The sequence below is a fragment of the Silene latifolia genome, chromosome X (genome assembly GCF_048544455.1).
Source record: "Silene latifolia isolate original U9 population chromosome X, ASM4854445v1, whole genome shotgun sequence".
NCBI lineage: Eukaryota > Viridiplantae > Streptophyta > Magnoliopsida > Caryophyllales > Caryophyllaceae > Silene > Silene latifolia.
Window position 1 is genome coordinate 137,495,875 of NC_133537.1, and position 13,108 is coordinate 137,508,982.

General features: G+C 36.8%; 2 protein-coding genes across 3 annotated transcripts; one reads left to right on the top strand and one right to left on the bottom strand.

Annotated features, from left to right (window-relative positions):
- The first annotated feature begins 1,251 nt into the window (after positions 1-1,251).
- Positions 1,252-3,597, top strand: LOC141623642 (actin-11-like). Of its 2 annotated transcripts, XM_074439762.1 has the most exons (5): positions 1,252-1,341; positions 1,674-1,743; positions 1,927-2,320; positions 2,409-3,022; positions 3,252-3,597. In XM_074439762.1, exons 2-5 carry the CDS (start codon positions 1,684-1,686, stop codon positions 3,315-3,317), a joined length of 1,134 nt encoding a protein of 377 aa, XP_074295863.1. In that variant the 5' UTR covers positions 1,252-1,341; positions 1,674-1,683; the 3' UTR covers positions 3,318-3,597. The 2 variants fall into 2 exon arrangements, with proteins under 2 accessions (XP_074295863.1, XP_074295862.1); XM_074439761.1 differs by lacking the exon at positions 1,252-1,341 and having other exon boundaries at positions 1,657-1,743.
- Positions 3,598-4,224: 627 nt separating this feature from the next.
- Positions 4,225-12,592, bottom strand: LOC141623641 (ATP-dependent DNA helicase Q-like 5). The gene is made up of 20 exons (XM_074439760.1): positions 11,251-12,592; positions 11,112-11,165; positions 10,697-10,809; positions 10,393-10,608; positions 10,224-10,302; positions 9,894-9,947; positions 9,723-9,797; positions 9,572-9,625; positions 8,967-9,011; positions 8,785-8,879; positions 8,569-8,698; positions 7,884-7,982; positions 7,386-7,441; positions 7,179-7,281; positions 6,711-6,839; positions 6,341-6,510; positions 5,715-5,739; positions 5,516-5,631; positions 4,556-4,718; positions 4,225-4,470 (listed from the first exon to the last, which is right to left on the bottom strand). Exons 1-19 carry the CDS (start codon positions 12,376-12,378, stop codon positions 4,631-4,633), a joined length of 2,829 nt encoding a protein of 942 aa, XP_074295861.1. The 5' UTR covers positions 12,379-12,592; the 3' UTR covers positions 4,225-4,470; positions 4,556-4,630.
- Between the last annotated feature and the right edge of the window lie 516 nt (positions 12,593-13,108).

Sequence of the window (13,108 nt, forward strand, 5' to 3'; positions counted from 1 at the left end):
GGTGTTTGGTTCAAATATAAAAGGTGTGAGGTATGGGATTAGAATGAGTCAAAACTCATACCAAGTATTTGTTTGGTAAATTTGGAGGTTTCATACCCATACCTCAAACCCCTAAGGTATGGGTTTCTCATACCCAAAGAGATGGTGGGTATGAGATTGATACCCATGGGTATCAAACTATAATAAAAAAAATGTGAAAAAAAATATTATGACATATTGTAAATGAAACATTTTACATATTTATTTGATTAAATTTTTATTTTCATGATTTTATATGTTAAAATTATTATTTAAAGTATTGGATTTTACATATTTCAACTTTAGCTTAGTTTCAAACCCATACCGCATACAATTGAAACAAACACAAGGTATGAGGAATGGAGTTACAACCCCATACCACCCAGGTATGATTCATAATTTCAACCTATATCCATGCGCGAAACAAACGCCCTCTAAGATTGTTTTATACCTTTAAGATTAGTCACCTTGCTTTGTTTAATTTTCAACGGGACAATGTTCTCATGTATTACATGTACGCGGAGAATCGTTTGATCAGTTAGGGTTTGAGATTCGTGCTGATAACGTGTTATAGAATAAGAAAGGAAAAAATTGTAAAGAGATAATAGGAGGAGAAGATTCGATACGGATAGTTTTATTCATCTCAATGGGGGTATTTATAGAGTACATATCATGTGAGAAACCTAATTACATAATGTATATAATGGACCATAAAACCTAATAGACATCCATATAATACATTTTATAACAATATTTGATTTTTTAATATAAAAAAAATGTAAATATTTATAGATATTTATGATCATAAGCTCTCATATTTTTATTTTTTTTCGTATCAATTTTGTGTAACAAGTAAAAGTTGGTTTTTTTTGTACAATAATCCCGATTGCTATAGAAGTGTACGTTTTTTTTTTTATTAGGTAAGAAAACTAGGTTGATCCTACAGGATCAACCTATCTCATCCTTTCGAATGAGGGAGGTAAGTTGTCCAATAGAAGACATGAAGTCAGCAACCTTGTTGGCTTAATGTTTAATTATCACTTCATCGAAAAAATGAAGGTCTAATTTCACATCCTTGATAATATTAGAAATAGAAGTGTACGTGGTTGGCCAGGCCAGTAGCAAAGTGTTTTGCCAATTTTTGTCATTGAATTTCCAAAGTTTAAGCTCCTCCATTCTTCTTCTTCTCCTTCTTTAATTTTTTGTGGGTTGTTTTCTACACTCTACCTCATTCTTTTAATGTTGTTACATTCTTCTTCATATTCTTCTATTTCTTCCTTTCCTTTTTTTATTTTTTTTTAAATTCTCATAATCCAATTTCAGGTGATTTACTGCATGCATGCATGCATTTATATTGTCTTGTCTTTAGCACGCATTATATAATACTCCATCATTGCTTGTCGACATTGTATCGTGATCTCGATTTTATGGAAATTTTGGGGTCTAGGAGATTAAAATGCTTAGCTTTTAGGGACATTCTTTGTTTTTACGCTGCAATAAATTCTTTGGTTGGTCTAGGAGATCATGAATAATTGAGGTAGATACTGATAACACATGGATCCGCCAATGATTGAGGTGTTAAAAAGAATTTTCCTTGATTTTTTTTTTTTTTTTAACTTTGACGATACTGATCATACTTTTCTTCCAAGAATCAGATAGTAGAAGATGGCAGATGGTGAGGATATTCAACCTCTTGTTTGTGATAATGGAACTGGGATGGTTAAGGTAGATTCTGATTTAAGACGAGAGCGCTATCCGTTTTTTAATTTACCAATTGCTTATCACAAAGTTTTGTCTTTATTACATACAATCGCTTACCTGTAGTGGGTGGAATTACAGTTACATGTTCCATTTTAATTTTAATTTTAATTTCCAACTAAAATGTAATGGCCTTAGTTTTCATTGTAGGCTGGTTTTGCCGGTGATGATGCCCCAAGGGCCGTCTTCCCTAGCATTGTTGGTCGGCCACGTCACACTGGTGTGATGGTTGGTATGGGCCAAAAGGACGCGTATGTAGGAGATGAAGCTCAATCTAAACGTGGCATCTTAACTCTTAAATACCCAATTGAACATGGTATTGTGAGCAACTGGGATGACATGGAAAAGATTTGGCATCATACCTTCTACAATGAGCTCCGTGTTGCTCCAGAAGAGCATCCAGTTCTATTGACTGAAGCACCTCTAAATCCAAAGGCAAATCGCGAGAAGATGACTCAAATCATGTTTGAGACTTTCAATGCTCCTGCTATGTATGTAGCAATTCAGGCCGTTCTTTCACTATATGCTAGTGGTCGTACGACTGGTAAGGATAGAACTCATCTTCATCTTATAAACTCAGTTATTATATTTTATTTTATTATTGGTGGTTGAGCAAATACTTACTTATGCAGGTATTGTGCTGGACTCTGGAGATGGTGTAAGCCACACAGTTCCTATTTATGAAGGGTACGCTCTTCCACATGCAATCCTTCGACTCGACTTGGCTGGAAGAGACCTGACAGACTACATGATGAAGATCCTGACTGAGCGTGGATACTCTTTCACTACTTCAGCAGAGCGAGAGATCGTGAGGGACATGAAGGAAAAGCTTGCCTACATTGCCCTCGACTATGAGCAGGAGATGGAAACAGCCAAGACTAGCTCATCTGTGGAGAAAAGTTATGAGTTGCCGGATGGGCAAGTGATTACTATTGGTGGCGAGAGATTCAGGTGCCCAGAAGTCTTATTCCAACCCTCTTTTATTGGAATGGAGGCTGCTGGCATTCATGAAACTACGTATAACTCCATCATGAAATGTGATGTCGACATTAGGAAAGACTTGTATGGAAACATCGTACTTAGTGGAGGTACAACCATGTTCTTGGGCATTGCTGATAGAATGAGTAAGGAAATCACTGCACTCGCGCCTAGCAGCATGAAGATTAAGGTCGTGGCTCCACCTGAGAGAAAGTACAGTGTTTGGATTGGTGGATCTATCCTGGCATCCCTTAGCACCTTCCAGCAGGTTTGTTTACATGTTACCAACTCTTATTATTACTCATGCGACTATCTAAAATCTAAACTTCATTTTTTCCTACTCCTTTGGCATATATATTTACGTTTGAGCTATTATTACATAGAAGTGATTCTAATTAATAGGTCAGGGTCAGAGGTTTTGCTAGCTCCTTTTGAGCTTAATCATATCTCGTGTCATGCTAATCTCAAAATTCTTGCGGTGGCTTTTTAAACTACAGATGTGGATAGCAAAGGCCGAGTATGATGAATCAGGGCCGTCAATCGTGCATAGGAAGTGTTTCTGAGTTCATCGGATGATGAATGATACTTGGTTTGAAAAGAGTGTGTGTGTGTGTGTGTGGGTGTGGGTGTGGGTGTGATATTATAAAAACTCAGAAATTTTGTTTTGCAAGCAGTATGTAGTCCATTCATTTTAGTTTTGTTGTTTTAATGTTCAGATTTTAGTGGAATCAGGACCTTACTTTGGATGATCAATTATTTCCTTATTAATTTGTTGTTAATAGAGCCACAAGGCCGGTACAATACAAGAACACGGATGATTCAAACTTGATAGTATTTATTATCCTTAATACCTCTATTTAACTACTCCGTATTAGATTAAAACATTTACAGTTCCTTGTCTATTTATTTATCTCTGTGCTTTCACTTGATAACATTTATACCCGATTTCCCTGTCAAGCAGCAGGTCTCCTCCCATAATCTGATGGAAATTTAGTATAAACCATTAATGATTGATTCGTCACTGCCGGACTTGGCATTGTATTGGACTTTTTAGACTCTCGGCTAGCAAAATCAACCCAATCAAAATAACCACCCATTTCAAGCCAGTTGAACTCAAACACAACCATTTAAGTACATATGATTGGATATGATGTAAAGTGTGACGTAGACATTACGTCAGACCCGATGTAACTCAACTTCTATTACAGTATTACTAACCCCGAAGATGTTCGACCACAAGTGACCCCACCCTGAACAGATTACCAAGTCCAGTCGATAGACGCTTGAGCTTTCATCTTGTTGTGGTTCGAGTGACTTTTCTAATAGCCGAATTTGTTATTATGAGACAAAACTGAAGACTAGTACAGGCCAAGGAATTATACTTTGGCCCTACTCGACAAAAGCGTCCAAGTATTTCAACTGTTTGGTAGTTTAGGAAGGAATAACTTGGTTTCCTCACCAAAACTGCAGTAAGTTTTAAATGCACAAAACTTTAAATTAAATTCGCTATACTCGTAATGATTCGTAAAAATAACCACAAATTCCAGCGTGAAAAAGATACAAGTTACTATATAACCAATTTACAAAGGAGAGATCTGTCAAAAAAATTACCAAGGAGAGAGGTCTCATGCCTGTTGGAAGATTAGATGCAATAATCACTTTCTAATCAGACAATCGCGCTTTAATGGTGGTGTTCTGATAATTGATTATCCATTGCTGTAGGAAAATAATACAGTAACAATAAGCAGCAGCAGCAAATCATGTTCTTGAAGTATGAATAGAATAAAACAAATATCTTTACCCAATGGATATTTGAGATTAGTTTGTCAATCTAATAAGGTGGTGTGCCGGTGTGTAATGTATTAAGCTCTACAGGCTATGTTCCATCTTTTCTGGCAAAATTCATGAGCTCAGCTTTTGCTGCTTCCATTATCACTCTGAAGTCGACATTTGTGTACCTTCCCCTGCATTCAATTAACTTGTAAGCTTTTACAGAATAAAATGAGGACGAGCCAATCATGTGGGTAAATGTAGATTAGTAATTGTCACTTTTAATTGCATTTACTTCCCTTCTAAATTAGCTATATAAACTAACACCAGCCATAAGTGAGAGGCATGCTGAAATGTTTAAAAACTAGTGATTCTCTCAGTCTAAGGTTAATCTTTCATCTCTCAGAATTGCTTCCAACTCTTTCCCCTTCCTCTACTCCTATTCCCCCCTCAAATATTTTCTTGTTATGTCACCAAAAATATATTTGGATCAGCATAAGGCCAGTAATTCGGCCAGTGTAAACTTGTATGTTCGGACAACATTACTCCAATCCTTAAAGACTCTCACCTATGGCAAACGACTCACTGGGGCCGGATAGTGTTTGGGAATACTATATACTTTAGATTGGTCGCATCATTTAGAGTTTTGATTTGTTTTGTTTTGCATACAGTACAATTAAAGTGATGTATGGGTCGGCTGACAGATAATAGTGGGTCAATGGTTAATCGGGTCAGGTCAGCTTTCCACTTTCCAGAGCTGATGGTAACATAGAGGTCATCGTATGCCGCCTGACCAGTCTTGACAAAATGAAAACTTTTTTTCAAATGACTCGTTTTGCAACAAGAGTTGCATCAACCAACGACTATTTGAACACATAAGAAGCGTAGACAGTTTTGTGAGTCAATTGACAACATTCATCATATTTCAAAGCCAAAGAAAAGTGAATCTATGTCTGTTTGAGTAAGATGTTGACGCAGAGCTGCAACTAACCAGAAATGAGTCTTAGACCAGGTTGCAGAAGGATAGGCAGGACTTGGAATCCCATGCATTATTCTCACCACTGCGCGAGGGGTTAATTTGGCGCTTGAGTTCCTCTGCAGAAAGACCTACAGGAGCAGATGGTACTCAGTTACAGACATCAGTTAGCAATCTCGAAAATGAAGTCAGAAAGTATCTCGTTTTCTCTTACCTTTATATCTGCTTGCAGAAATCGGCTGCACAAATATATCAAAAAATTATCAATGTGACAAGAAAAGAAGTTTAAAACAATTTCCATGGTAATAACCTTAGGTGAGAGCGACATTGAGGTTACGATGGGAAGCTATGTTACTCCAATTCGCTGCAAGTGTCCTAACACATGTCAACGACTCAACGTGTCACATCGCATATGGCTATTTTGTGAAAAATATTCATGTTTTGGTATGGTGTCGAATTGTCGTGTAGCGTCGAATTTTGGAAACGGCGATATGTAGCAAAACTGCAGTGTCAACATAACAAAAGATGAAAGTGCCCAACAGAACCAAACTAAGAGGTCGATATTTTTTATGTTGAAAGCAATCTCTAAGCATGGAGCTTTTTGTGGTCAGAGAAGGCTGAAAATGATTAGTCTAGTACGATAAATGAACAATCATTGATGAAAAATGCCTTACACAATAGACTCCTAACCTAGTTCTTTGCTATACTATTCATACTCTCATCATGATTGTTTAATTTCTGCGTCTCGTTGAGACAATTCATATAATCTTGCATTAATAAGGTTCATCTTTCATAAACAATGATGATTGTTATAAATTTACTACACTGAGATGTAGAAACCTGTTTTGGTTCATCATTGTAGAAAGATCAGTATGATCTTCTTCACTGAAATAATTTTGAATCCTTCTCTGCAAACAAGGTGTGTGTTGTGCCCCATCACATCCATCCGTCCTTCCACATTGTTTCACAGCAAAGGTAGCAGCTTTGAACATAACGTCTAATTTCTGAACCTGTTTCAAAAGGATATACAATGATGTAAAACTTGGCCAATTTGAAGATTTTTTTATGTTTCTAAGTGCAGCCAAATTTATGGCATCAGTCTAGAAAATAGATTTTAAAAGGCAAATTTATCATCAAAATACAAGATCAGAATATCTGGCAACGTCAAAAAAAGTGAGAATATGATGGATTGTGGATGAGCTCCAAAAACCTTGCAACATTCAATCTCTGACAACCATTTTGTCATATGGGTTGCTAGAGAGCATAAATCTGAAGGGGCTTTCACAACGGTGTAACAGTAGGCTGGATCCTTCAGTTCAAATCGTATTTCATCACTAAACTGCAATGACAAGAAGACCATGTAGACAATGTCAGAGATACCAAAATATTTTTCTTGGTTTATGCTTTAATATTGTAGGCAAGAACCAACCAACACAATGCATAAGGTAATAAAAATTGGGTAATCGAGAAGATCGCCAGCATCATTGGGAGTTTATTAGTCAGGTCATTTGGTCATAACCACCAACCAAAGCCAAATAGCCAAATAGCCAAATAGGCAAGCATATATCTAATATTGGAGAAATTAATGATATGCGTTCACCACCGAAGCCAAATAGGCAGAATACAAACACGATGGGAATTGGGAAAGTAGTATATACCAAACTAAAAAAAGATAGACCTTTAGGTTCAGCAGATGATTAAGAAGCTCTGTTGTCGTCAGACCAATGGCATTTGCCACAGAGGGGATGTCAAAAACATGTAGCCCATGCTTATTTTCAGACCTAAAATGTGCCATTAATAAGGAATTCAGAACTCCAAGAATGACGTATCACAAGCAATCTACCTCTTCTGGAAGGGGTTAGAAATCATAAATGGAATAACATACTTGTTCAAAATTCCTGCGACCACAGCATTCCCAGCAGCTAGTTCCATTGACGGAGTCTGCACAAACATAGGCATTATTATATAAGTGAATTATTTATAACCACTCCATATGTAACTATTATTTTCTCTTGTATGAATCCCTCGTTACTGTATGGATTGGAATTGGGTAAAAAAGCATAATGCGCTATATTTTTTTGGGAAAATTCTCTACAAATCATTTGGGGAAATATGTTGTTGTTGTTGTTGTTGTTGTATGTAAGCCTTATACTAATATGATCACCAATTCATCAAATATCATAACAAAGCACAGTTTTATACTAGCTGGAGCTGGACAATAAGTTACAGGGCCATAAAAAAAGAAAATCGGATGCTAAGCATAGTCCCTTTGCATAAGACAAATGTCCTTTCTCACCATGGTTTTCCGGAAATAGTTCTGAGCCCTAACTCGTAATAGGATAAGCACCTAAAATCACTTGTGCGAGCAAAGCTCAAAACTTACCTTGTGAAAGTTCAGGCTGCAAGTAACATTAAGTTGTGGAAGAAGTTGCAAATATTGCACTTCGCCTAGCTCCAACTGCGTCAATATAGTTAAAATTACCTGACCAAACCAGCAAAATAACATCAGCCAACTTCTTAGGTGTAAAGGATGAATTTTGATTGTAAACTCCTCCAACAATGACGTCAATGCAAGAAAGTTGTGATATTAAGTTTTAGGTTTTGATGACCTAACAATCAAAAACCATAATTCTTACAAGGACACCAAATGCAGCTAAGCTATGCTAGCATGTTACCGTTACTTGGCTGCAAGTGTCAGATGCATCAACGTCAAAACAGCTATTTTGTGAAAAAGTTTAATGTTTCGAGCTTAAATGAAGTGTCTAAGTGATGTGTTGGGACAGCGACACACAACCAAAGTGAAAATTTGAAGCAAGATAGCAGGCAAGAATACTATTCCAGTTTTTATTAAAGCCTCGTTTGCTTTTTGTTTTGCAGTAAACTAATTGCCCCCTTGCAAAAATTAGAAAGTTATTATAGGTATTTGTCCAGAATACCTCAGCTTAAAATTTGTCAGCAAAACCACCGTCCCAAACTACTCCACATCAGCATTATCTTCAAGTCAAAGGGTATCATGGTTTAAAACACCCAACATATTTTCATACGAAAATAGACGCAATATAAATTACCTCTTCTTTCATGTCAAACTTGCGAGATGCAGATTCAATTATCAATGAATGAGTTTCATCCTTCAATCTCATTTCACTGCTAAAAATTTGGCAAAGAAGTTTGTTCACCATATATTCATCTACGCCGTCACTGCAAAATGAAGGAAAAATCAGCATGCTCTATCTTAGCTTTGGCAAAGCCAATTATTTTGACAACCATTTGCATCAAGAGATCACCTGTACATCAGGCTGCGTAACTTAAAATAAACAATGTCATCAAATAGGAGATGGCAATACGAAACCGTCCCATCTCGTCCAGCTCGTCCGATCTCCTAAACAAGTAACACAAAGGGAAATTCCAACTTTCATGATTGTGACTCCATAGAACACATCAAACTGCTGGAGGAAAGTTGACAAACCTGAACATACTCTTCCAAGCTTTCTGGCAAGCTGAAATGAATAACCTGAAAGAGACGGGTAACATTAGAAAATCCACCTTTCAGAAGTTCAAGACAGTGCTCACGTGTCTATATAGCTCAAAGGCATGACTAAAAGAAGGGATAATCCTTTCTTTCTAAGCTTTCCTGCACTCCAAAAATGCCTCTGGAGATATCCCTTTATACATTTCACAATTGCGTAAAATACACAAGTCTTACCACTTGTTTGGATGGAGAGACATGGAGGGAAAGGGAGCGCAAGGGAGGGAGGGATGCTATTTCCCTTGATTCCATATTAAATTGGGTTGGAGAGAAAAGGCAAATGACAAACTTTCCAGGATTAGGAAAGAAATAGGGAGAAAATCCCTTTCTCCATTCCCCTCCCTTCTCCAGTTCTCCTTCCCTCGAAATATCCTATCCAAATAATGCTTAGTCTAATCTCTGGATTGTGCATGATGAAATGATGGGTCAATTTGTTAAATATACAGACTTGGATGACTATTGAGCTCTTTCATTCTTAGAGACACCAGGGCTAAAGCAGAGAAATACATTATAAAGTAAAGTAAAAAGTGAAGTTGTCTTCTTACAGCTCCAACGTCGCTTTTATCCAGCCCCATTCCAAATGCAACAGTTGCAACAACCTAGCATCCAATGAGATATGGATGACTTAAACACCACATGAACAGAAACTAAGAAACTACGATAAGTTAAAATAACTGTAATCAAGATTATGCCTACCACTTTGATTTTATTGGAACAAAATAAAGCTTGGACACGACTACGATCCTTTGCCAGCATCCCACTGTTGTAACTCTTGAGTACACCAAATAAACAGTGATTTATTGTCAAATAACGCTCATCATACAAAAACTGTTTGGGTTACAAGATTAGACATTTTGTTCGACTCACCATTGCAGAAATATTGTTGTCACATAAATATTTTCCAATCTTATCAGTCTCATACTGCAGAATGAAAGGAATAAGTAAATAAAAAAAGTTAAGAAGAAGAAATGGTTGTATATCTTTAATAGAAGAGGTACACATGTTTCTTCACCCATCAAAAAGTAATATCAATGTAACTATATCTGCAGCAAAACTTAATTATTAAAGTGAAGAAATCAGTATGTGAAACAGAATCACTGTTAGCTGTAGTTGAGTAACTAAATTGTTAGTTTTAATGTGTTTGATAAGTTACCACAAGCTGAGAAATACAGAACAAATTTCCAAAAACAGATGTACCTTAAACTTGCAATAAATAATGATGCTCTTAAGTTCAGAATATGGAGGTGATTTGATAAGCCCAATCAATTCTTTCATCCTGTTGTATTAATAGGATTATTCATGAGTTTGTAACCGCTTGCATAACTATAAAGTAGATCAAATAAATACAATGATAGGAAAACTGTACTTGTTATCTCCACTCAGAGACACCGACATCTGCAAATTGTTTCTTAACTGAGCAGTCTTTACCAGGTTAGTAGATGGAATATCCAAAGCATGCATAACAGCATCCAAAGTTTTCCTAGTTGCAGTTGCCGTCATTGCAAGTATGCACTCAGCATTTAGTTTATCACGAAGTACAGACGCCCTCAGACGCATGTATGAAGGCCGGAAATTGTGTGACCTGAACCATTATGATTTATTTTCGCGTGCCATAAATTCTTAGAAACTCCCAACAGATTTAAATGAATTAAAAGCTAACGGCAACCAACCATTCAGATACACAATGTGCTTCATCAATCACAACAAGCGATATTAATGAACAAGATGAAATGATTGACATGAACTCTTCATTAAGAAACCTCTCTGGTGAAACAAAAAGCACCTGAATCATGCACAGATGCAGTATCAGCTGACAGAATAGACGCACAACTTTCAAACATTTACCCATTAAACATCTGCCGATTGATAAAAACAGTTAAAGGGGAACATGAAAAATATATGAGACGGTCTCACATCTAAGACTAACCCTAGTAACTACATGAGGAATACATAAGTACTTGGGTCGGCCTCACTTGTGATACCATCTCATACAAGTCTCATTATTAAATTAGTTGCATTTCAATCAAAGACTGCACCAAATGAAGATCATTTCTAAACCTAATATGTCCACATTGACAAACCGACCTTAATACTTCCTTCTTTTAGTAAGCTCAAAGTCTCGGACATCTCGTCAAAGGGCTGAAAGGTGCAACATAAACCAATTAGCAACGAAACAAATGCTCTACAGTAGAACACAAAACAGGAGGAAAAAAACATATTATACCTGACTACTACTCAATAGAGCACCATTAACAACAGAAGGCAGCTGTTTCAACTGATCAATCATCAATGCCACCAAGGGACTTATAACAAGTGTAATCCCAGGAAAAACAATAGCAGGCAACTGATAACACAATGACTTTCCAGCACCAGTTGGCAAAACCAACATAGTCGATTTTTGAGCAAGTACCATTTTAACAGCCTCTAACTGCCCTTCCCTAAAAGAATCATACCCATGTGTAAGCTTCAACAACTTGACCAAATTTACATCAGATGCCTCATTTCTTACATCTAAAACAGCATTTTTAACAAGCTCATAATCGGTTCTCGGCTTTTTACCCTCCCTAGCAGCTAAATTGATCCCCTCCTCATCACCAAGATCATTACTTTGACCACCATTATTACCCTTCCAGCTTCTCTTATTCCTTCTATAGGAATTTCTCTTTGACGATGAACTATTACAATTGCTATTTCTATTCTTAAATGTGAACCTTCTACCATGCCCATTAATATTAAGTTTGACAAAGTTACCTTCACTACCACCTAATTTTGCTCTTTTTGCAGGCAATAAACTAGTACCCGACCCGTTTCCCCCTGAGCCACTTGCAATCAAATTCGACGGTTTTTTAACTACTTTTTTGTCAAAACCGGCAGCTCGACCGTCGCAATGGACCTCTGATTCGGGTTTTGAAACCGACCCAGATAGCAAAATTGGATCTTTTTCAGTGCAAGCAAAGTTCAAGTCATTTTTTGTAAATCTAGAAAAAGAAGTTGACTTGGAGAATGAACAGGAGCCAGCTCTAATGGAATTAAAGTTGGGAAGTTCCGGGTTCGGACAATTGGGTCGTCTAATTGGGATAGAAAAGGATGAATTAGAAGAAATAAAAGTGGGTGTTGAAAATGGGTGGTGTTGGAGATTGTGTTTAGAAGGGCTTTGTGGGGAATTAGAGGGTTTAGAAGTGGAATTAGGTTGGATTTTTGAGGGTTTTTCTTGGGATTTTTGAGGAGGATTAAAGGGTTTATGGGTGATTGTTTGGGTGAGTTTATTGGGAAGTTTTGGAGGTGAAGGAAAAGGGTTTCTTGGAGGAGTTGCAGAGATGTGAGAACCGTCGGAGTCAGTATCTGACTCCATTGTTGAAAGTACAAGAAATGTCTGAGAGAGATGGAGAAATACAAGGGAGAAGTGAGTAGCAAATGCAGTGTTTCTGCAGATCTTGGCTTGGCTTGGTTTCTCAGGAACGTGGCTTCTTCCCGCCAATTTCACAACACTCCAATGGCTCGGCTGAAAACCTCGTCTTTACCAGATAAAAAGGATTGTATATGAGAAGTATTATCTCACACTTAATGAGTTTCTGTATTTTTTTTTTTTTAGTTTTATAGGGTTTGTAAATTATATTTTTATTTTAGGATGTCAAAAATCAAATTTTTCTGAACTTACAGCCTTATATGTAATTTTTTTTTGAGTTATAATGTAACTTTTTGACATTAATGTTTAAGTAAATGAACTCGAAAATTTTCGGAATTACTTTTTCACATACGGACTTTACTTTTTCACATACACTTTTTCATTAACTAGTTGTTGCGTCGCGCCCTCCCGGGCACGGAGCCCCAATCTGTGTTACTGTTCTTTCGAAGTTTTTAGGAATATCGCTAACGTTTGCGGTTGTTTGGTGCGAAGTATGATGGGCCAAAGTAGATAACGTATAGGAAGGAAACAACATAGTGTGTCCATAAAAGTTAGTTATTTTTACACATTAGTAAATCCGCATCTAGAAGGCATTAATTTTTAAATAACCGCAACTGCCAGCAGCTAATTATTTATAAGATTGTGCATATTATAAAGTACAACCCTAACATTAGAC

Bases quoted from the DNA above. Each gene is read 5' to 3' on its own strand.
- LOC141623642 (XM_074439762.1), top strand. From the start codon at position 1,684: ATGGCAGATGGTGAGGATATTCAACCTCTTGTTTGTGATAATGGAACT. The intron at 1,744-1,926 runs GTAGATTCTGAT...TTTTCATTGTAG, and splicing joins ATGGAACTGGGATGGTTAAG to GCTGGTTTTGCCGGTGATGA. The intron at 2,321-2,408 runs GTAAGGATAGAA...TTACTTATGCAG, and splicing joins TGCTAGTGGTCGTACGACTG to GTATTGTGCTGGACTCTGGA.
- LOC141623641 (XM_074439760.1), bottom strand. From the start codon at position 12,378: ATGGAGTCAGATACTGACTCCGACGGTTCTCACATCTCTGCAACTCCT. The intron at 7,442-7,883 runs GTAAGTTTTGAG...ATGTTTGTGCAG, and splicing joins GCAGCCTGAACTTTCACAAG to ACTCCGTCAATGGAACTAGC. The intron at 5,740-6,340 runs GTTTCTACATCT...ATATTTGTGCAG, and splicing joins ACAATGATGAACCAAAACAG to CCGATTTCTGCAAGCAGATA.